The 25,057-nt window shown below is 37.8% G+C and overlaps 2 protein-coding genes across 5 annotated transcripts in view; one reads left to right on the forward strand and one right to left on the reverse strand.

Annotated features, from left to right (window-relative positions):
* The first annotated feature begins 282 nt into the window (after positions 1–282).
* Positions 283–24,266, forward strand: BTG3 (BTG anti-proliferation factor 3). 2 transcript variants are annotated; one of them, XM_073891757.1, is made up of 5 exons: positions 283–584; positions 4,521–4,699; positions 8,578–8,715; positions 14,572–14,779; positions 19,800–24,266. In XM_073891757.1, the coding sequence occupies exons 1-5, from the start codon at positions 570–572 to the stop codon at positions 20,037–20,039; spliced, it is 780 nt and encodes a 259-aa protein (XP_073747858.1). In that variant the 5' UTR covers positions 283–569; the 3' UTR covers positions 20,040–24,266. The 2 variants fall into 2 exon arrangements, with proteins under 2 accessions (XP_073747858.1, XP_025728495.1); XM_025872710.2 differs by lacking the exon at positions 283–584 and adding an exon at positions 852–1,089.
* The window catches only part of CXADR (CXADR cell adhesion molecule), a 54,035-nt gene continuing 49,831 nt past the window's right edge, over positions 20,854–25,057 (reverse strand). For all 3 annotated transcript variants that reach the window (XM_025872704.2, XM_073891715.1, XM_025872698.2), the window contains one exon: positions 20,854–20,991. In XM_025872704.2, coding sequence (XP_025728489.2) covers positions 20,950–20,991 — 42 coding nt within the window. In that variant the 3' untranslated portion in view covers positions 20,854–20,949. The remainder of the gene's footprint in view (positions 20,992–25,057) is intronic.

Genomic DNA, 25,057 nt, shown 5'->3' on the forward strand with positions numbered 1-25,057 from the left:
GCTTTCGCAAAACGAATAACATGGTGCCAATTCAATGTAAAACATTGGCGAGCGATGCTCCATTTTTCAGAATGTTAAAATGTAACTTTTCCACATCTGTATTTGCTCAAAGATTAAGCTTTGTATCGCGGAAGCCCTGGAGTAGAAACGTCTCAGTACTAGAAAGCTTGGACTCTCAAGGTTTCATTCATTGGGCCAACATCCCTGGAGCCCCTCCTTTGTGCAAGACGCCGTACTCAGCGCCCGGCCGGAACATCAGTCAACAGGAGGTAGCCCCTGCTCCGAGGAAGCCTCCGGCCTGGCCAGGGAACGGCTCAACGGGGAGTTGTAAACAAACAACCTAAAATATCACAGAGCAGCTACACAGTGGACGTGCCTGAAATTACCACAACAAGGACGAGGATCCGTCCATAAATGCAAAGTCTCCCCTCCATCTGATACGGGTCGCCACCCCACCTCTCAAGAGCTGGAGCAGAGCTGGGTCTCGAACTCGTGGCCAGAGGTTGTCAGGGAGCAGGTTGGCAAGGAGAGACCAGAGGGGAAAGCGGAGACCCACGCGCGACCCCCGGATGGCGATGCAGCCGGTAGGGCGGGAGGCTGGCGTGGGTCAGCTAGGCCCTCCGCGTGGATCCCCACGGAGGAGCGAAGGCCTAGGTGCTCTAGGCCTAGCCGTCGGACTGGAAGGGTCTACGCGCCGCGCGGCCCGGGTCTCGGGGGCGGGCTCGCGGCGAAGCCCCGCCCCTCCGGCTCCTAACCCTCCCCCCCGCCCCCAAAGGCGCGCTAGCCGGTCCCGCGCGGCGCCAACCCTTTCCCGGGTCATCGCCCCTCCTCTCTTCCGGGCCGCGAGCCCCCCGCGCGTTGCCTCAGGGCTGTGCTCGCTCGCGCGCGCGCGCGCGCGCGCGCTCTCCTGCCCGCCCGCCCTCTCAGCGCGCGCTCGGTCGCCCGACGACGCGGGAGCCACACGCTCCGGACTAGGCTTGCCGCGCTCGCTGCCGCCGAGCGCCGGCCCGCTAAGGCGGCGCCCTCGGTTCCCGGCCCGGAGACGGTCGGGGCCGCCAAATCTGCGGCCCCAGGGCGGCGGCGGCGGCGGTGAGGAGACCGGGCCGGGGGGAGGCGGGCATGGTGGAGCTGAGGGCACCGGGAGGAGGGTGGTCCCGACGCCCCTGAGGCCACGTCGAAGGCTCGCGGCAGGCGGCGCGCCGGGGAAGGGGGAGGAGTGTGGGATCGAATCGGGTTGCATCGGCCCCGGCCCGGCGCGAAGAAAAGACTGTGGACCGAGGCGGGGGTGGCCCGAGGCGGGGGTGGCCCGAGAGGGTTTCCGCGGGACCCTCGGCGGGATGGGGACGGAGGAGACGCCGCCTCGAGGCTCCTGCCACGTTTCCACCGCGCGTTACCCTCCGTTCGGGGTGGGCGACAGCCCTGCGCCTGCCCACCCCCCTTCCGCGTCCGTACGTTTCCTGGAGTCGGGGACCGGGCTTGCTGTCTGGGGGGGTAAGGTTCGAGCCCGAGGGGAGCCCCGTCCTGGAACCCGGGGCCACCCGGAGCCTGGAGTCGGCCCGGTGGCAGAGGACCGGCGGGCGAACGGGAAGGCGCACCCTGCGAGGGAGGCTGTTTGGGGGGCGGAGGGGGATGGGGCTCCACGGCCCTTCCCCCTTAACTCGCGGAAAACCGCGATTGCAGAAGTTGGACGCGCTTGCAGGCCGTTCTTTCCAGAGTGGGTGGAGATGTTTGATGCCTACTCACCTAGCGCTCTTTAAAACCCAAGCGTGAGTGCTTAGCAGCAGGTTTTGATGGCTTAAAAAAGTCCAAGTCCCGGCCCCGTGGGAAACGCCGTCTCCTCAGCGTCCGGGGAGCCCGCCTTGTAACGCCGCCGAGGCTGGTCAGGGGCGCCTCACCCCCACGGCCAGGATCCCGCTTCCTCAACCTTGGGAACGTCTATCAGAAATACTTGTGTCTAGAAACGGTTGCGATTAGCCTTTCGTTACAACACAGGGAAAAGTACAAAGTTATAAACTCCTGGAAGGTTGGGCTTGGTTTTCCTTTGGGTTTTACGCACGCCACTGGGAGCGGAGGAGCCTGTGGAACAAAGTAGAACTTGAGGAGCCGCCGCGGCGGTGACTACGTCCCAGGATGACGTCACCGTGCGATATTTAAAATGGGAGCTTTTCGCTCGGAGTGTGGGTGGAGGAATTGCGGCTACTTTACTCGAGACGCCTGAGGTCTTATTGGCCCAGCTTGCTTCTAGTTTCGCCCTCTCTGACTTTATAACTCCCTCTTTTACCTTTTGGTACTCCCAGAATTCTAACTGGTGGGAGTGGGTTAATTTTTCTGCTATTCCAGGCATCTTTCCTTCAAACCGGAAAAAAAAAAAGTAGTTCCATATGACTCATCTTGTGTTACAAGCAATAGCAACCACTAAGTGGTTCTTTCCTTCCTTCCTTTTATGTTTTGATATGAAACAGAACAAAACAAAAAGGAAAACAAAACCCTAAACTCATATGTAGAGCACAGTAGACAAATTTAATGAATGGGGAGAATGATACAGTTAAAGGATTCAGTACTTTTCTTTAGTGTGGTTCCTTGTTTTCTTTGGTAGATGGAAGCTAATGTAGTTCCATCAGCAAGCAACTTCAATCCCAAACCGTATATTAAATTGCAGTGGGTTTTCTTTTCCATTATAACGTGGTAGGATATAAATACAACTTTTTATAAAGTGGAAATGGCTCAACATTTTTCTTAGGAGGCTGCCTCGGCAGTTGTGGAAGACTGGGGTTGTATGTACCTCCGCAACTCTTACATGCAACCCAGTTCCTCTTGTCTGGTAGCTGGCCAGAGAAGGTGGATTTGGCATTCTAGGGTTCCAGTAGGAAGGTTTGGGTGTCTTCCCATCTGAGATCAGGGTGGGTATGGCTGCCAGCACACCTCTCAGATAACTAGAATTTATTTGACAGTGAGATCCCTTGTTTGAATTTGCACAAGGAGTAAAGGAATCATTCTGAGAGACTTTAAAGAGGTTTGAGAAAACAAATGTGTGAGAACACAAACTATCAGCTAGGTTAGTTGGTTTTTATACTAAACATAGCAGAAGCTGTATGTCTTTGAAAATTGGCTCTGAAAGGGGTGTTATTGCTTAGTAAATGCAGCATCTAAATAACTCAGAGTTACTTAAAGCAGCCAAATGAATGAGCTCATCACATAAAGACAGAATATACATCGAAACAATACCAGGATAAGGTTTTTGGCCTTTATGGATTAATCAATGATAAATCAGATCTGCCATTTAAAGAGAGTCTTTCATGAGGCAATTCCACAATGCAGCTGAATCTCTGATTATTTCTTTTAGTTTAATTTTTCTGTGGATGTCCCTGAATTTCTTTTCTCTTAAATGTTTTGATAGAACCACTGTTTTTGGTCGTATCTTTTAGGTAACTATATCTCTGTTCCTGAAAGAATACTTATAGAAACTCAATGCTGGATTTTTTTTTCTTTATATGTAACAGCTTTATTATTCAAATAGGATTCACATAGCATACAATTTACATATTTAAAATCTACAGTTCATTGGTTTTATTATATTCACAAAGTTGTGTAGCCATCACCACAGTTAATTTTAGGATATTTTCCTCACCTTGAAAGGAAACCCTATATTCATTCATTGATGTCTCTCCTTTCCTCCCATCACTCCTGCCCCTAGGCCACTAATCTACTTCCTGTCTGTATGGATATGCCTATTCTGGAAAACTCATATAAATGCAGTCATACGATATTTGGTCTTTTGTAACTGGTTTCTTTCCCTTAACACACTGTGTTCAAGGTTCACCTCTGTTGTAGCATGTATCAGTACATCATTCCTCTTTTTGTTGTTGAAGAATATTCCGTTGCATGTATATACCACATTTATCTGTCCATCAGTTGACAAATGTCAGTGTCCATCAGTTGGACATTTAGGTGCTTCTATTTTTTGACTGTTAAGAATAATGCTATGGACACTTGTGTACGAGTTTTTGTGTAAAAATATGTTTTCATTTCTTTTGGGTATATAGCTATGAGGATAGAATTGATGGGTCTTATGGTAACTCTGTCTAACTTTTTTTAGGAATTACCACTGTTTTCTATAGTAGCTATACAATATTGTGTTTTAAAGTTCAAATTATTTCACAGAATTTTAAAACTTAAATTGTTGTAGCTAAACCTTGACATGTTTAGTAAAAAGTATATAATGGTATCATTGTAGTACTTCTTTTTGAGTGATATCTCTGATTTTATTTTGGCCAACAGGAGCAATTTGGTGTGCTTTCTTTACTGAACTTCACAAAGCTCAGTGATAAGATTCTTAGTATTATAATAAGGCCTCTGTGGTCTAACTTAGTGATTATTTGTTCCTTTTTCCAGATATGAGCCCATGAAACACAAGATAAAATTGAAAGAAGGGAGCTGTGAAGGAGGGATATTTTGCAGAGCTTTATCTTCCAGTTTTTGTGTTTTGTTTTTTTGAGAAAAACTTTTATCTTTCTTTGCAGGGAAAGATGAAGAACGAAATTGCTGCTGTTGTCTTCTTTTTCACAAGGCTAGTTCGAAAACATGACAAGTTGAAAAAAGAGGCAGTTGAGAGGTTTGCTGAGAAATTGACTCTTATACTTCAAGAAAAATATAAAAATCACTGGTATCCAGAAAAACCTTCAAAAGGACAGGCCTACAGGTAAAGGATTAGACTGGACAGTTGGATTGGACTAAAAGGCTGATAGCTCCTGAAATGAGTACAAGGCCAGAGGACTAAAAGGTGTCTCGTTCATTTCTTTCAGTTTAACTGCAAAATACAAAACTCTGGGGTGTCTTTTGGTATTTTCTTTCCTTACGCATTTTAAAATACAAGTATTTGTTGATGGAGTCCCACTACCTGGACTTGGGAGGCCAATACTGTCAGCTCATGGGAGTTAGTCTTGCGGTTGTAGTTTGGCTTCTGACTGAATGCATTTCTTTATGTATCACAGGTACTTAAGGGTTTTCACAATTCTAGAGGACCCCTAAAACTCACCCATAAATGGGCATGGTAAGAGTTTAGAGAAAGGAGTCTCTTTGTTTCTACAAATAAATTACATGTTACATGTTTTTGGAAAAAGTAAAAGTTTTATGGCAAACAAGAACTAAGAAAATTAAACTCCTAATGCATTGTTGACACAGAAATAATTTCACTGGGCGCCTGGGTGGCCCAGTCGTTAAGCATCTGCCTTCGGCTCAGGTCATGATCTCCAGGGTCCTGGGACTGGGCCCTGCATGAGGCTCCCTGCTCGGCGGGAAGCCTGCTTCTCCCTCCCATCCCCCCTGCTTGTGTTCCTTCTCTCGCTGTCTCTCTGTCAAATAAATAAATAAAATCTTAAAAAAAAAAAATTTCATTTATACTATGCAAATTCTTTATGGTAGAAGCCACTGTAACTGTTTATTAATGAGGGTAATTTATTACAACCTACAACTGGTAAATACTAACTCTGTGATTTGACCTCAGGTCTGACTAAATTCTTATGGGCTTCTGCACAACAATTTGACCACTGCCCTGTCTCTGAGAAGGAAAGTAACTCTCACTTGCAGCTGTCTTTTTGTACTCTGGTTTATAAGTTACATTTATAGCTTAGAGTAAAGAAGGGCAAGCTCCTGCAAAACATGTTCTGGCATGCTCATTCCCTAGTATTTATGTGATCACTGTGTTGAGAACCTGGGTTCTGCTAAATAATTCAGCTGTAAAACCATGCCCCATTTGTGGAGGTGGCCACAAAAAAATAAAAGTAGAACAGTTGTGACTACAGAAATTCTTTTATTTATGCATATTGCTGACCCCAAAGTTTCCTTCTCAAATCAGCACTTCTGTGCTTTGATGTAAAAAAGGACTTCCTTTCAGTCACTTAGCTCTTATAAGTGCAAGACTATTCAGGGAGTCTACAAAGGAAGTGGAAATAAGATTTGTTTAGTTCTCATTTGCAGAAAGCCACAGGTGAACGTGTTTTCTATTGAAAAGAAGAGTCAGTTATTGATATATTTTCCTCTTCATTTTTATCCCAGGAGGTTTCCTAGTAAATTGGAAATGTGATAAAGTAGAAACATGGATGTTCCATATAAAGCAGACTCGAGTTATTTTTTATCTTCTCACTTGATTCTCTTAATTTTTTTCCTGCACATCTTCATTTCTGATAGGGTGAACAGCTTTTGTGAGTTAGAGCTGTTGAGGCTTTTTACACTGATGTAATTGACATTGGACAAAGGCTTTTGGAAGTGCCAAACCAACTTTTTACTATTACTGAGAAAAGAAGACACTGTCAAGTAAATGCTTAAAGGTCAGACAGTATACAGTTTCATTTCCATTAATTCTAAAAACTTCAGGAAAGAAATTAGCTAAACAGGATTAAATTGGCATATGATCAGAAGTATCATTATTGAGTCATTTTGAAGCTGTCTTTGAAGTAGAAAACTATTAGACTTAATGGTGGGTTGTTACTATTAATAAAAATGAATGGAATATAGGATTAGCCAGAGTGAGACTCTTGAATCCATAGAGTAGTTTGGAAGTGTTCTTTTTCTTCTAAAGTGTTTATAAATTAAAATTGTTTCTCCACAATATCTACAACTAAGAGGCTTTTGGAGGGCAATTTGGCAATATTATCAAGATCTGTAAAAATACTCCTACTCTTTGAACAGTAAGTCTCCTAAAAATCTATTCTAGAAGTATAATCAGAAATGCAGATAAATATGTATGAATATGGATGTTTCTTACACTGTATAATTGCAAAAAATTGGGAAGAACTGTCAACATTAAGTAAATGATAGAGTATTTTTATGCAGCTTTTAAAATCCTGTTTTTGAAGACTGCTTAATGGATAAGTAGTCATAGTATAGAGTTAAAAAAACAGCACAAAAATCTGTAAGATATGCAAATGAAGCAGAGTCTCTAAGCATCTTTATTTACATATATGTTTTTTAAGCTTAGAGCCTACATCACCCTTATTTTAGATAACAAAAACACATACTTCTAAGATCTATCCCCTTACCTATAACTGCTTTTGATCCTAGGGCACATGGAACTTTTGAATCAACCTACATAACACTAGAATTTGTAAACATAGACCATCTTAAAGAAAGGAACAAATAGCATCTTACATGCTGTAAAATAATTTTTTTTACTCTGAATTGCTTACTTGTTAATGGTCATGTTAAGTTTAGCACAGACAGAATAGGATATTTAATAAAATCGACTTTGGAGTCAAGTTGTCCAGATAATACCTCCTGGATTCACCACTTCCTAGTTGTGAAGTTGGGCAAGTTACTCAACTCTGCCTCCTTTCTTTCTTAAAATGGGGAAATGGTATCTAACTTACAGGATAATTATGAAAATAAAAAGAGTTAATACATGTAAAGCACTTAGGAAACTCCATTGTGTAGTAAAGCTTCAGAAAGAGTTATTACTATTTAGAAATCTGTATTAGCTGTTACTTAATGAGAACTTTTTCACTGTTGTAAGTGAAAATTGAAATCAAATTATAATTTTTTAAAAACTTTAAACAGCGTGTTCTGTTGATGTCATTGTATTTTGTGGTATAATTACTATTTGTCAATAAACTTGTATTTTCCATATTTGAGAGCTTTGCATCTGAGGAAGAGGTGAAATGACTTTAAATTCACCTAAGAAATAAGTACTAGGACTAGTACTAAAACCTGGCTTCTCTTGATTGATTTCTTAGTTATAGAAGCAGTAAATACTTTTATTGTAGCCACTATTTCTGTACGTAAGCAAAATGCTTACTTTAACATGTATTTTTGCTTTCATCCTGGGAGCTATCTTTGAGCATTCCATTAGGTAGATGTGATATTTCTTAGGTTTAAAAAATGGAATAGAGGCTCTATTGATTTAGGTTTGTTTTTTTGTTTTTTTTTTTTTTTCCAGTTTTTTTGACTTTTTTTTTTTTTTTAATGAAAACCCTTTGGTAACAAATAAATGAGATAAGCCAGTAACACTTTGGATAATATTTTAATCATAACTGTGATATGAATGGTTCTGTGTCTTGGACTGATTATATATTTATAGAACAATTATAGGTGAAGAAAAGGATACCTTTCTTAACACTGTCTGGGATTTATAAGCAAGGAAAGACCAAAACATCACAAGAATTTCAAAATATTTGAAACATTGGTTAAGGTCTATTGTTAGTTGGAGATTTTGTTATATAGTAACTTGACCTATTAATACTTCTACCTTTAGAGCTCTAAGTAATTTCATGGAGCTTTAATGCTCCTTGGTCTTTCAATGTACATGTGAGATTGAGTAGTTTCTGGCTAAAATGATGTAAAGCCAGTTCTTACGATTTCCCTGGGCTCGGACAGATGCCCTCCTCTTTTCACCAGGCTGAGTAGTCTTACTGATGATGCTGCCTCTTTGCCTTCAGTTCACATTTATGATCTATTTAGGATAGATATGCTCCTGGTTTCTCCATCAGGGTTTGTTTGTTTTAAATTCACATTGGCAAATACTAATACTACAACAAGGTTTGTGATTAATACTCAAAGTATTAACATTACTCTACTTTGTTGTAGATGCATTCGTGTCAATAAGTTTCAGAGAGTTGATCCTGATGTCCTGAAAGCCTGTGAGAACAGCTGCATCTTGTACAGTGATCTAGGCTTACCAAAGGAACTCACTCTGTGGGTGGATCCGTGTGAGGTGTGCTGTCGGTGAGTTCTTGAGTGTGCCAGCTGAACTGATTACCATGCTGGAACTGATTTTATGAACTTCTCTCAGGTACTGCCTGCTTGTGTGTCTTTTTGGCTGGAAGCTGTTGTTTGGGCTTTCTTAGTTGTGAATTTTGTAATCTGAAGGTGAAAGACTAGTTACATTCCTTTTTTACAGCTAAAGAAACTTAAAAACTTGATTGGGTAGGGTTTTTCTAGGACTCTGCCAAGAAGTTTATTATATACCAAGAAGCAGAATTTAGACACCTAGACTTCTATAGGTCAGTTATTATCTTTCATTGGTGGTATACCTGTCTTTCCCCTCTTCAAATTAGGAAAGAAGTTAAGCCCAAATAGTAGTGGGTAATAATAACTTTTGCTTGGTTTCTGTTTCTGTTTGTTTCTACTCTTGCCACCCTCTCCTTTTTTGAATTTTTAAGTGACCTAGTATTATTTTCATGGTTTTGTTTTTATAGTGGAGATTATTTCTCATCTAATGAGCGGAATTGTAAAAGATGAGTGTTAGGTCTGATATGTAATTGAATTCCATTCATTCTAAAAAACATTAATTGTGGACCAGGCATTCTTAGTTGTGTTTTTTTTTTAAGATTTTATTTATTTATTTGACAGAGAGGGAACAGGAGTGGGTGGAGTGGGAGAGGGAGAAGCAGGCCTCCTGTGGAGCAGGGAGTCCTCTGTGGAGCTCGATCCCAGGACCTTGGGATCATGACCTGAGCCAAAGGCAGACGCTTCACAACTGAGCCACCCAGGCGCCCCAGTTGTGGGGTTTTAAAAAACGAAAGGACATTCTGCTGTCAGGTTGTTCAATGTATGATAAGGGAGAAGAAAGAATAAGCATATTACAACAGTGTGATTTATGCTGTAATAGAAATATGTACAAAATGCAGTAGTTGGTGGCACAAAGAAGAAAGTTACTGCCTCTGCTGGGAATTAGAAAAAACTACCAAGTGGGGGATGCTAGAGCTGGGTGGGGAAGGATGCAGTTGACTAGATGACAGGGTGGGAAGGACGTTTCCAGGCAGGAAGAATAGGATGAACAGATGCATGGAATCCCCTGCAAGTGATTTCCTACAGCTGTTCCTTTAGGGTATTTCTTTTTGGTTTTAAGTGCATTTTACCTGTTGACTACAGTAGAGATGCTTTTTGATGCAATCCTAATATATTCCAAAGGTGGTCATAGCCTTTGACCTGATCTCCAACAATAAAAGTAGAGGTGATGACCTGTCATGACAAAAATACATGGTAATTCTTCCACTGAATTATTCTGGACCACCGTGGCGCTACTTGGTATAAGCTGTTTGTGTAAGCTTCTTGCTTTGGGAAACTTAGGTACTAGATTATCCAGCACTTCTTTCTCAGTTAGAAAAAAGAAGAGCAAGACATCTCAATTTTGGTCCAAGAGAGTGAAACATTTTTAGATTCTGGGACTAATTTAGGACTCATCTTAGGCTAAGGTCAGACTTTATAGAGTTTGGCCACCGAACCCCTGCTGAAGACCTCAGTATATAAGAACTAGCTATCACCAAGTTACTATATTGAATTGCTTACTTTTTTATTAGGCCTGCACTTAGATCCTGACTCACTTTTATTTAACACACAGTTTTTCAGGCATAAAAAATTATAAGCAGTGTTTGAAAGGGGCTTTTTCATGTAGTTAAAAAGCTACCAAAAGAATATTATAGGGGCGCCTGGGTGGCTCAGTTGGTTAAGCGACTGCCTTCGGCTCAGGTCATGATCCTGGAGTCCCGGGATCGAGTCCCACATCGGGCTCCCTGCTGAGCAGGGAGTCTGCTTCTCCCTCTGACCCTCTTCCCTCTCGTGCTCTCTATCTCTCATTCTCTCTCAAATAAATAATAAAATAAAATCTTTAAAAAGAAAAAAAAAAGAATATTATATAGTCTTATGTGGAGGCAGGAGCAAAAAAGCTAAAGAGTTGGCAAAATGTATTATCACCCAGTCAAATAATGAGTATTTAATATGATGATTTTACATCATTAGGGAAATGTTTCTATGTTCAGAGAAGCTTAAGAAGTTGGGTAATTATATAAACATTTTGGACATATTTATTCGAAATGGCTTAAACTAAATCTTGGCACCTGAAGATAAAAGCTTTATATAAATAGACCTACTTAAGTGGATACTTCATTACTTAATGATTCCAGATAATGAAAAATTATTGTGCTTTCATCCTATTAATATATGAAAATCTTTGCATTCAGTAGCCTTTTAATAATTTTACACACAATTAAAATTTTGCCAAAAATTGGCTGTGATGTGATATTTTTTCACAGCTAATAGAAATCACCTTCAGAGGGGCGCTTGGGTGGCTCAGTCGTTAAGCGTCTGCCTTCGGTGCAGGTCATGGTCCCAGGGTCCTAGGATTGAGCCCCACATCGGGCTCACTGCTCAGCTGGAAGCCTGCTTCTCCCTTTCCCCCTGCTTGTGTTCCCTCTCGCTGTCTCTCTCTGTGTCAAATAAACAAATAAAATCTTTAAAAAAAAACACCTTCAGAATGTGGGGTACTCATTCCATGATAATAAAACTCCATAGAAAGACATGCTAGCGATTGAGTAGAGGTGATTGTTGTAAGTTAATAGAGGAGATTGCAATATTGATTAGTGCTTTGGGACCAAAACTGTAAAGATAAATATTCTGAAAATTAAAATAAAGCTAATCTAGCAGTTACATAATTGAACAAATATCTGAGAGTCGCTAATAATAATAACTCGTTGGTACACTAGAGACTAAACTTATAAAAAAATTGAAATGCACTCAAGGGAACATTCTTCATAGTATGACTGAGTTATTCCATCAGGATAAAATATTGGAAGTATACAAAGTGTTATGTAGTTAGAAAGGTTATCATTTATGGGGTGCCTGGGTTGCTCAGTCGTTAAGCATCTGCCTTTGGCTCAGGTCATGATCCCATGGTCCTGGGATCCAGCACCACATCGGGCTCCCTGCTCAGCAGGAAGCCTGCTTCTCCCTCTCCCCCTGCTTGTGTTCCCTCTCTTGCTGTCTCTGTCAAATAAATAAATAAAATCTTAAAAAAAAAAAAGGTTATCATTTAGTGAACTATGTGAGGAGATACAGAATAGATAACAGATCCTTCCTATAAAGAGAATGCCTGAGAATGGCTCACAGCTTTCTTATCTATCCAACATATTGTATACCTTTTTTTTTTATAATTTCTGTAATCCTTTTCCCGATCCAGAGCATTAGATACTATTGATTTGTTTCAAATTAACTAAATTGGACTTAATGTTTTAGCAGTGTGTGGTTGAAAAACGGAAAGTTTAAAAGTTGTCCATTACTAATTCTAAGACATTAACTGTACACACTAATGTTACAATAATATAGTAAACGGCTTCACTTACCATGAAGAGAATTCTCATACCAAAATACTAGAAAGGGAAAGATGCAGTACCTAATTGAACTTGCATGTCAAAGAAATCTGAGTTAATAAAGCTAGATGTCTGCCCTTGATTTAGGTTTCTGTTTCTTCAAAGGTAAGGAATTTTTCTCAAATTGCCTGCCTTTCTGTTTTACTTGAATTTTGACTCCATTAATGGGCAAAACTGAAGGTAGGCCTAAACCCATTGTTAATATTGCTGATATTATTAACATATGAATTAACCTTTGTATTGAAATTTGTTGAGTCTTTAAACCCAGGGCAGGATGGAGAGGTAAATTTCCATTGCTAAAACTTACGCTGAGTAAACTGGAAATTATAGTACAAGAGTTCTGTGTTGTGAAGAACTTGCCTAACTGCTCAGGCATCTTATACTAGGAAGAATCACTAGCTGAAGACCAACCAGTGTCCAGCCAGTTCCAGCTTTCTTGCCCAGCAGATAGGAAACTGTGGCCTGGAGACATTAAATGACTTGCCCCTTGTCACAGAGCTAGTTAGTGGGAGAGCCGGAACCAGAAACATGTTCAGTGCTCTTTCCACCATCTGTAGCAACTCCTTTTATGAGATAAACTGAAAAAGAATAGAAAAGGGAGTTATGTCCCATATTTAGATAGCATTTATGGCCCCATTCAGACTGTGTGAGAATGGAAGACAGCACAGCTATATAAAGAAGGAGAACTCATCTGTGAGGCTACATGATTTCCGTAAAACTTTCAAAGGCATTATTGCAGTTTGGCCTTTTACTTTATTATATATATCCTGATTCAGAAATAATTTGAGACAAGACTTACCTCAAAATGAAATTGACAGTTATTATTAACCCTGTTTTTTTTTTTTAAGATATTATTTATTTATTTGACAGAGAGAGAGATCACAAGTAGGCAGGCAGGCAGGCAGAGGGAGAGGGAGAAGCAGGCTCCCCGCTGAGCAGGGAGCCCGATGCGGGGCTTGATCCCAGGATCCTGGGATCATGACCCGAGCCAAAGGCAGACGCTTAACCAACTGAGCCACCCAGGTACCCCAACACTGTTTTTCTATCAAGGTTTTTGTTTTTTTAAGCTTAAAATTACCTTGTCTCCCTAACTTTAATTAAATATTGTATGAGAACTGCTTAACAATTCATTTCCTTTGTCCTAACATTTACTAGAAATTGTTTCATTAGTGTTTATGTTGTGCAGTCTTATTCAAATAGATTTGTGGGTTTCTGCTATTCTCAGTTTTATGGGGCACCTGGGTGGCTCAGTTGGTTAAGGATCCAACTCTTGATTTCAGCTCAGGTGGTGATCTCAGGGGCATGAGATCAAGCCTGCATTGGGCTCAACGCTAGGCATGGATCCTGCTTAAGATTCTCTCTCTCCCTCTCCCCATCCTCCCCTACACCCCTTCCCCACTTGGCCACATGCTCGCTCGCTCTCTCGGGGGAAAAAAAAAATACTAGTTTTACTATTCATTTATGCTATCTTACCTCATTGCAGAATTTATTTTCCTTTTTTTTTTTTAGTAGCCAACAGCCAAAGTTACATGTTCTAACAATTAATTTTCTAGCTCAAGGCTCTAAAAATATTTTGGCAGGATTAAAAGGCTCATTTTGCTTTTTTAAAAAAAAATTAAGATGAGAAGTGAGCAGTTTTCCTAGGAGTCTCCATGAGGTAAGCAATATAATTCAAGCAAAACCCCTTTATTTTCAGGGGTTACTTGTTTTTTAGTTGCCTCAGTTCTCATTTTTGTCAGTGTGGATACAAGCAACCCAGGCCCCTTTTTTATGTAATCATGGTAAAAGTAAATCTCAAAGGAAATGTCTAGTTGATTTGTGACTTGAATTACTAGTACCTACATTACAGTGGTTAAAAACACATTAGAAAATTTTAATGTACAGCCAGTTTAATGGTATATACAAAAATTAATCAAAATAGTGAATTTCTCTTTAGTGTTTTAAACAATTATTTTTGTTAGTGGCAGTAGGAAAGAAAATTGGGAAGAGAATGGAATCATTTTTATTTGTACTTAAATAAGCCAGAGGTAGAAAATGATAGTCTGCCTATTGGCATGGAATTGGGTTAAGATTTTTTTTTTTTTTTTAAGATTTTATCTATTTATTTGACAGAGAGACAGTGAGAGAGGGAACACAAGCAGGGGGAGTGGGAGAGGGAGAAGCAGGCTTCCCGCGGAGCAGGGAGCCCGATGTGGGGCTCGATCCCAGGACCCTGGGACCATGACCTGAGCCGAAGGCAGAGCTTAACGACTGAGCCACCCAGGCGCCCTGGGTTAAGATATTGTATTATGTAGGGTTATGTTCTGGGAGGGTTCCTTCTTTGCTTTGGAACAATGGCATGTCCAAGCCTGTTTGACTGTTTTTATGGACAATTTCTTGCTTTTGTTAATGGTACTTCAAGGTTTATGAGTTTGTTTGTTTTTTTAATCCTTAGGTATGGAGAGAAAAACAATGCATTCATTGTTGCCAGCTTTGAAAATGAGGATGAGAACAAGGATGAAATCTCCAAGAAAGTTACCAGGGCCCTTGATAAGGTTACCTCTGATTATCATTCAGGATCCTCTTCTTCAGATGAAGAAACAAGTAAGGAAGTAGAAGTGAAGCCCAGTTCGGTGACTGCGACCCCAAGCCCTGTGTACCAGGTAACCGTGGAATGATTCTCTAGTAAAGGTTGTGACCTTGCCAGGACATTCCAGGTAGTCCTATTCATGTTGCCCAGGGTTTCTGATTTGAGATTTTGAATGCCAGTTTTCCACGTAAAAGGAAGCTGTTCCTTTGAGATGTAAAAGGGGCATCCTGAGTCACTTATCAAGGGTCTGCTTTTACTACTCAGTTAAGTAGGATAAGTACTTTTTTTTAATTATTATTTATTTATGAGAAATATATTTTAAAAGGTGTGGGAAAGACTAGAAAAAATCATGGTGATAAAACATTTCTATTTTTAAAATCTTTATTGTATTAAAAAGTAGGTATTCAGTTTTTGTCATCTTCAGCACTTCTGATTCATACCGTTGGGTTTAGCTTTCTTTTCTCCATGATTAAAGGGAAACTTCACTGAAGTTATATGAGTTAATTTTTCACTCAAGTCAGAACAGTACCTCCTTTACTTCAACAGTTGAAGAGTTATATAGCAACCATGCATGCACTTATAAATTCGTCCACTTATTTATACCCCACATACCAAAGAATATTTAATTATACTTTAAAAAATTCTCAATACAATAATACTCTTTGACAGAAAAGATAAGTCAAAAAAATGTAAAGAAATATTTTGAGTTGAGCTTTATTATGTACATGTACTTTTTTCTAATTTTGAGTATATTTTAAAATATACCTATTTTTATTAACTTGGCCTTAATTAGACATAATGAAACATAACAGGTTCATGGTAGGGTTGGATTGAGTTTCAATAAGAATTTAGACCTTAGTGAGTAAGAGTTTTGAGTATGAGAAACTAAATCTTTCAATTCACCATACATTTATGTAATGAACATGCTTTCAGTATAACTTAATTTTTCATTTCTCTCTATTTTTCATTTGTTGAATTATCCTTCTAGGCTTATGAGGAAGATTAGTTCTGAGGATTATCATTTTTAGGGATATATGTATATATGCATATTGTAAGATAACATGCACTTGCTTTAAACAATTTCAAACTGTGTAAAAGAGTATAATAGTTACCAAGTCCTCCCTCACCACCACCAACCACCAGTCCTGTACCTTTCCGTGGAAGTATTCATTACCAGTTGTTTTTGTATTCTTCCAGAGAAATTCCCTATATAGATAAGTAAGCATAATATTTGTATTTCAGGGATCATTTTTAAGACTTTTGTCATAAATTTTGGGCTTTTTTTTCTCTGCGTGATGTATTACATACTCTAAATTACTGTTGTTAAATTGCCTGGAATTCATTCACATGTGGCAATTTTATTTCAGAATTTTATTGTTACTCAACAAAGCAAGAAAGTCAGTCTCGAATTGATTACTGCTGATATTTTACAAGTAAATTGACCTTTAATTTTTAGATTTTCCTTTTAAATTGTATTTATTTTCCCCCATGTTGAGAAACTGTTAGGATAAAATTATAACAATGGCATGGAAATTGAAATGTCTTTTGTATGCTTTTAAATTAAAACATTTTTCCTTGACATTATATTCACTAACAAAACATTTCATGACAGAGAAGCATGGCTGTTAAAAGCTATTGTGTAGAAAGCTGATGCAAGTGGCCCACTTTAATCTTTTCTTCCTATCCACGTTTTCATCTTGAACCTGCTGAAAGGTTTAAAAGGAGGCTTATCAAAGTAAGGATACAAATTCCTAGCTTGGGATCTTTGTTCTCTTAGGAGTCTGTTTTTTAAAGGTACCCCCAGAGATTACTCTATTGATTAAGAAGTGAAGATTGTCATTTCTCCCCAAATTGATCCATAGATTCAACTCAGTATCAATCAAAATCCCAACAAGATTTTTCTCTAAAGTGATAAACTGATTCTAAAATTTATAAAAAGGAGAATCAAGTTAGAGGCCTTACACTTATATAAAGCTATTATGTCTATCAAGACAGGGTGGTAAAGATTTAAAGACACAAATATATTAATGGAACAAAATAGAGAGCCCAGACACAGACTTGCATATGTACAGTCTTTTTTTTTTTTTTTTTTTTTTTTTTTAAGGAAAGTGTCAAAGCAGTTCAGTAGGGAAAGTCTTCAAGAACTGGTACTAAACAATTGGATACTCTGTATAGGAAAAAAAAACAAACCTAACTGCTTCCTGACAGCATACACAAAAAATTTAATTTGAGATGGGTCATAGACCTAAACATAAAAGCTAACTCTGACACTTTCAGAAGAAAATATTAAGAGATATCTTTATTATTTGAGATAAACAAAGATTTCTTCCAGGGGATACAAAAAACACAAGAAAAGAACTTGATAAATTTGACTTCATCAAAATTTAAAATCTTTGCTCATCAAAACAAACCATTAAGAAAATGAATGGAATGGGCAGAGCACAGACTGGAACAAAATATTCTCAGTACATACATCAAAGGACTTGTTTCTGGAATATACTTTATAAATCATTCCTATAAATCAATAATAAAAGACAAACGACCCAATTAAAAATAATGGGCAGAAGATGTGAATAAACACTGTACAAAAGAAGTTATATAAATGTCCAGTAAACACATGAAAAGGTGCCTAACCTTATTTGTCATCTGGGAAATGCAAATTAAAACCACAATGAAACACTACTTCTTCCAGAATGTCTAAAATTAAAGTCTGACACCACCAATTGTTGGCGAGGATATGAAGTAGCTGAATTCATAAACTTTTGGTGGGAGTGTAAAATGGTATAACCGCTTTGGAAAACTCTGGCATTTGTTAAATATGCATCTACCCTATTACCCAACAATTACACTCTTAAGTATTTAACGAGAGAAATGAAAATAAATATTTACAAAGTCATGTATTAGAATATTTTGTTTATAGCAGCTTTTTTCATAATAGTGAAATGGAAAACAACCAAAATGTCCATTAACAGGTAAATAGGAGAAAAATTGTGAGGTATTCACACAGTAGAATAATAGCAATAAAACAGGATGAACTAATAAGAGACACAAGATGGAAAGACCTCAAAAACATCTGACTGAGCAAAGAATTTTGCCATACACAAAAGAACACATGCTAGATGATTCTATTTACATGAAGTTCACAAATAGGGAAAACTCAGTCTGGTGATAGAAATCAGAGCAGTGCCTGTTTGTGGGGTGTGAGGATTAACTGGAAAGGATAATGTAAGTTCCAGAATTTTGTCTTCTTTCTGATAGGTTTTTTTTTTTTTTTTAACAAAGATCTTATTTTTAAGTAATCTGTACACCCGGGGTGGGGCTTGAACTCACAACCCCAAGATAAAAAGTCTCATACTCCTCTCACTGAGCCAGGCAGGCACCCTTCTTTCTGACAGTTTTAAAACCTTTTCAGCATCCCAATATAAAAAGAAATGAAAACATTTCATTTTGCTACCTGTTTGTAGTTTGGTCAATTATTAGTTGGAACTCTAAATTCTTTATTTCTTTTTTTTTTTTTTAAAGATTTTATTTATTTATTTATTTGAGAGAGAGAATGAGATAGAGACAGCATGAGAGGGGGGGAGGGTCCGAGGGAGAAGCAGACTCACTGCTGAGCAGGGAGCCCGATGCGGGACTCGATCCCGGGACTCCAGGATCATGACCTGAGCCGAAGGCAGTCGCCTAACCAACTGAGCCACCCAGGCGCCCTCTTTCTTATTTTTTCATTATTTTATATAATCAAGAATTAACTATACTAAGGTTATTCATTGAAGCATTATCTTATTTGTTGTGCATGGTTTTGTTTTGTTTTTTAAAGACTTTATTTATTTATTTGACAGAGAGAGACACAGCGAGAGAGGGAACACAAGCAGGGGGAGTGGGAGAGGGAGAAGCAGGCTTCCTGCGGAGCAGGGAGCCCGATGAGGGGCTCGATCCCAGGACCCTGGGATCATGACCTGAGCCGAAGGCGGACGCTTAATGATTGAGCCACCCAGGCGCCCCTGTGCATTGTTTTTTAATAGTAAAACATTGAAACAGCCTAAATGTTCCATCATTGGGACACCAGTTAATTTAGTTGCAGCATAGTCATTGCATTACATCTAGCTGTAGAATAATGAAAAAGGAATTTATGTATTGATATGAATGTCTCTGAGATGTATTTGTCAAGTGCAAAAAGGAGTAAACAAAATTGTATGTGCATTTTTTTAAATATGTGTATAGATGTACCCCCCCAAGTATATGCATGAAATATTTCTAAGGGTATACACACACAAAAAAATAATTTCGTGTCACTTGCCTCTGAGAGGGTAACTGGGTAGCTGGTAACCAGATAAAGGGGGACTTTGTCCTGTATATGCTTTTATACCTTTTGTATTTTCTATCATATGAATACAATATTATACAGAACATAAATTTTAAAATACCTGAACATAAATTTTAAAATACTTGTACTAAAAAGAGAAGATTAGAAATCAGAGAATTCAGAAACTCATAGTCACAAAGTATAGCATTCTGAGCAGGGGTTCCAAAACTGTTGATAACTTTTTGAGTAATGTGAACTTGATGTCCCATTTGACTTAGGGGATAATCTAAGACTGTTGTTCCTAAACACAAACTGGCTATATCAGAATCACCTACACTGTGGTCAGAATACCTGGCCTCTGTTTCTAAAATTTTGTTATTCTTACTGTTCAGTAGACCAGGGCTAGGGCATGAATATTCTGTGTTTTAAAAGCTTTTTAGGTGACTCCTTATTAACCAGCCAGCAGTGGAAACCACTGGTCTAAAACATGATAGGTCCTTTCAACCTTCCATTGATTTCTGTTTTGATCTTTTCTGGTTGTTTTATTTATTTTTGGTTATTAGAGTGCTGTTTTGTGTTTATTCATTTTCATTCAGAAAACTAATCAGTCACCTATTACATATGAAGTTTTTAATATATTTAGATCTGACCATAGAAATGTCACTTAGACCTACTCTTAAGGGTATGGGTGAGTGATTTTTTCTTTAGTGGGTAACCTGGAAATTCACCTTGTTTTTACATGTGACTAATTTTTCCTTTGAATTAACTTACTGTTTTCTCTTTCATGCAGATTTCAGAATTGATATTCCCTCCTCTTCCAGTGTGGCACCCTTTGCCCAGAAAAAAGCCAGGAATGTACCGAGGGAATGGTCATCAGAATCACTACCCTCCTCCTATTCCATTTGGTTATCCAAATCAGGGAAGAAAGAATAAACCGTATCGCCCAATTCCAGTAACATGGGTACCTCCTCCTGGAATGCATTGTGACCGGAATCACTGGATTAATCCTCACATGTTAGCACCTCACTAGCTGCTTTTGATTCTCTTGGTGTCAGTGTTGAGAGAAGGTAGAATAAGCCTGACCACATTAAAAGTTAAAAGTTCATACTCATAGTAGTAAAGTTGGATGGGCCAAACCGTCAAACTTATTTTTATAGAAAAGTTATTGATAATAATCTTTCTTAAAAAATATATATGCACTTTAGATATATTGATATAGTTTGAGAAACTTTATTAAAGTTAGTCAAGTGCCTGAGTTTTTAATATTGGACTTGAGTATTTATATATTGTGCATCAACTCTGTTGGATACGAGAACACTGTAGCAGCAGACGATCTGTTCTAGCACCTTTGAGCATTTACTTTATGGAGAGTATGTAAGTTATTTATACACAAGGAAATCTATTTTATGTCATTGTTTAGAAGAATTGCGTGAAATCATGTAGTTGCAAATAAAAAGTAGTTTGAGGCATGACAATGTGTGCTGCCTTTCTGTGCATAAAAAAAGGGAGAAATAGCAAAAGGGATTATTTCACTTTAATGTGTTTAAATATTTAGCAAAGAAAAAACAATGTAAGAATTTAGGTTTTTCTTTAAAAAAATCATCTTTTTATTAAGCATAACTTTCCCCAAGGCAGCCGTATCAAAATGTGCACATAAAAGTCTACAGTTTATTAGTAGTACTAATTGAAAATATAAATACAGTAAAACATCTTTCAGCCATCAAAGTTGCTATAGATAGGACTTTCCTAACCAAGAATTTAGCCTGTTTTTATTTTGATATGGCATCTGACTTACATGCCTAGTGCCACTGCATATAAAGCAGAAATGTTCTTATATCTCTATTGTCCTTTTTGTCAACACATGAAAGTCTTTAATAGATGTCTGAAGTAAAGCCAAATAGTACAGTACTTCATTCAGATTCTTCAGTATTTCTTCATATTTATACCACCGTAATGCCATCAGTCTTGTAAGCGTACTTGAACTACAAAAACAGAAAGAGATGTAAGAATTCGGATTTTTTTTCCCCAAAATTAAATTTTTTAAAAAAGAAGATAAATATGTTTTCCTGTTACCCACATCTTTAAATTTATAGTCATAAATTATTTGACTTATCAGAAATATCACAGCTTGCTAATCATTAGAAGGCCTTGGCTATTCCAAATATTCCTGTTGTCATTTTTGTCTGATAAATTTTTTTTAAGTATAGAGTACCAGAGAAGTGCACAAATCATAAGGATGCATATAGCCCAGATGTTTGAAAATATGGGGAATTTAAATTCTGCAACCTCAACAGGAAACTTGTTTTTAAACCTTAGAGACTTTTCTAGTTTTAATATTATCTTTGATAAACTACATATATCTTTTAATATATTTCTAAACCATGATAATCCTTTTTTTCCTGAAATACGAATTCCTCTTCAAACAGGCATATTTTTTAGGGGTAACTGGCATCATAGGGAGATTGGTTTTATTTAAGTTTGAAAATGTTTCAGTTTTATGTGGTAATGGCAGTTGTAAAGGTGGCAGGTTTCAAGTATGTTTATCATGGAGTTAGATAGCATTTGTTCTTTTAGTTTGCCCATGTTGTAGTTATAAGCTTGTTGGAAAAATTAGAAGCATAATAGCCATACTGTCAAGAAGGGAAGTATTTTTGGCACACATCTAGTAACCAGATTTTTCTTTCCACAATAGATTACTATAAAACCTAAATCTCTTATTCATTAGTGCTGACAGCTAAATGGCTGAGCGCCTTGAAAAAGACTAATTTTGCATTTGACTGTGTATTAGACATACTACCTGTAGATTTTGCCCTTTGATTGACTATCCAGCCTCCCACCTTGTTAGAAAAGTTATTAAAGCAAAAGAAAACTCATCAATATAGCTTTTCCAATCCATTCCTAGTGAAAAAATCTTTCAGTGGTTGGGTCTTAAATTCAGTCTAGTAAGCATGAGGTACAAGTTTGTCAAACTCTTAATGGTATTTAGGACTCTAGGAGTTGTAACATCTCTAAGTCTGTCTCCCTTAGACAATTTAGGACTGCTCTAATGACTATATTGCTTCATAATTTCAGCTTGAAAGCCTTTTCAGGCTGTTTCAAATGGGATTGTGACATAATTTAATTTTCCACCTTATATTTGTAGGTGTAACTGCAAAGCTCTAAATTCAGATATTAAACTTGGACATGAGAATTTTAATAGTTAAAAAATACAAATTCTTTTGGTGAGTTCTATTATGTCAATACTAAAGTGCTTATTTCTGGTTTTTTAGTGTTAATGTATTTCTTTTAAGCAAACTTACGATTCAGTCTAAGATTAACAAAGCTTTATGTTGTCTTCTACTCAACTATCACTGTTAAAGTGATTTCGTATTTAATGATTGGGAAGAAGCAAAACTTAAACACTATCATGTGCATTTACCTTGCCAGAGTAGCTGTTCTATCCATATTTTATAGATAACATTAAGTTTTAAATTTTTTCATATCTTTGTGCCAATAACTTATTTAATCCTCATAACCCCATAAGGTAAGTACCATTATTATCCCAGTTTAGGTAACGACTCTCAGAGAAGTTAAAAAATGCCCAAGATAATAGCTAAGAAATGAAGCCCTGACTCAAACCAACCTGGCTTTTGTAAAGCCCATAGTTGATGGTGATACCTTGGTTCAGTTCATTATTTATAATACTGTGAGAAGTTTCAGAATCTAGCCAAGATTTGAAAAAAAGTAACAGATGAAGCAAGTGAGGATACAAGACATTAAAATATCTGTTGATTAACAATAGAGCCTTGACAAAGTACCGTATTTGCTTGAACTCTAAATCATCGCAATAGGAAATACAGCACACTTGACAGGATTGAGATGACAAAGCAAACTGTACCAATGATAGGTCAGGGGAAAGATCACATGGAGAGGTAGTGGTATTATTAAGGCCCAAGTTTATCATCAAAAGAAGTTTAACTTCTTTTAGTTATCAAATATTTGGTGAGTTAACATGGTACTCAGTGTTCTCATAATATTCTCTGGAGTTTGTATTCCAGTTGTGAAAGGCAGTAATACTGAGATTTGAAGGGAAACAATATCACTAAATTACTAATGGAGCATAGGCTTATACTGGGATGTTGTCATGCAAGCGTTAATTCAAGAGAAGGCTTATGAAATTCCTGTTTAAAATGTACCCACTTCATTCACCACAGAGTGTATGGTCTGTCTCCCAATTTATAGCATTAGGCACCTTCCAGATTCCTTTGTTCTTTCATGTAATTTAAAGGATAACATAAAGAATGACATGGAAACCCCATCTAATCCTTGTCAGAAGCAAATTCACCATTAGTACTTGTAGCAGATACACCACTGCAGTTAGGGTGGTTTTATTCCTTAAAGCAGGTGATCAGCACAAATAAAAGTGCTAAACTTTGTTTTTACCCTCGAAGGAGTAACTTGCTACAGAAACAACTCCCATAAGTTACATAATTGGCGCCTTGGTTAAATTTAATAGGTCTTGAAAATACCAAGTATTATGATGTAGACATCCATAACTTGGCTTTTTAAAAACACCACCATTTTTGAAGGGTAATTAAAATTGTAAATGCCTATCTTTTGACCAAGAAACTACTTCTAGGAATTTGTCTTCAGAAATACTCAAACAAGGGGGCCATTATCTATGTAAAAGTATTTATTGCAAAATTGTGAGTGGCAAAAACAAAAATCCAAGTAGCCAACAAGTAAGCAGTAAAGTAAAATCTGAACTTCTACTCTTAAAGAGAATACTATGGAAAATACCATGTACCTGCAAAAAAAAAAAAAAGGGAATAACAGGGAATAAAATGTTGCAAATTGGGGAAATACTGCAAGTGGGAGATGAAAAATATTTCTGTGATGGTGCCAAAAACTAGAAAAATAAATACCAAATTGACAGTAGCTAGTGTTCTCAGAGGCAGGGGAAGGGGTCAGATACAGAGAACTTTATTTTTCTAGATTGTACATTTCATTCTTTAGTTATATGGAGCATTATTACTTTGTAACTAGTGGGGCAGAGAGACAAAACATTTTTTATGAGCACTCAAGACAAGTTTGGGGGCGTCTGGGTGGCTCAGTCATTAAGCGCCTGCCTTCGGCTCAGGTCATGATCCCAGGGTCCTGGGATCGAGCCCTGCATCGGGCTCCCTGCTCGGCGGGAGTCTGCTTCTCCCTCTCCCACTCCCCCTGCTGTGTTCCCTCTCTCGCTGTGTCTCTGTCAAATAAATAAAATCTTTAAAAAAAAAAAAAATCAAGTTTGGTGGACTTATTTTTAGCAAATACAAATATTGATAGCCAAATTGCATGTATGTTTCATGGGCAGTCTATTACATATCTGAATTAAAGGATTTTGCAATGTGGTTAAAAACTTTGTTGATCATACTGTGTCTAGAAGAAAATATTCCAAAATAATAAATGCTTATAATAGAGTGGTAGTATTATGTGCTTTTACACCACTGTTCCCAGTTATATGTAAATACTAATTTCATAAGAAATTTAAATAGTGCTTTATGGGAGAGAACCCCTAATACTAAAAAAGAGTACTAAATACCTGGAAATTAACAACAGAAAGGAGTGAGTCAAATGGAGAAAAATTTATAAAAATTTACAAAAAGAAAAAGAACCAACTAGAAGAATATGCTGTATTTCTAAATTGACTCAACACTATGCAAACTTCACTTTTCAAGTTAATATGTAAAGTCAATACAAATCATAATTAAAATTCTGATAAAATTGTAATGGAACATGAAACCCTGATTTTAAAAAGTTTACATGGTAGAGTAATTCTCAAAAATAACCAAGAATTATTTTTTAAAGAACAAAGGACAAGGGAGTATTCTTCCTTTTACATGATTTCTCAATATATACTCAAAAGTATAAAATAGGACTGAACAATAAACAATGAAACAGAATTACAAGTGCACAACCAGAAACAAAAGTTTAATGTAATGGTGAATGTGACTTTTCAAATTGAAAATAATTCACTAATAAAAAAATAGTGAACTATTTGGGTATGCATTTTTAAATTTTTTC

Source organism: Callorhinus ursinus, unplaced genomic scaffold (assembly GCF_003265705.2).
Source record: "Callorhinus ursinus isolate GAN/ISIS: 27379988/994484 unplaced genomic scaffold, GSC_fseal_2.0 scaffold1, whole genome shotgun sequence".
Classification (NCBI taxonomy): domain Eukaryota; kingdom Metazoa; phylum Chordata; class Mammalia; order Carnivora; family Otariidae; genus Callorhinus; species Callorhinus ursinus.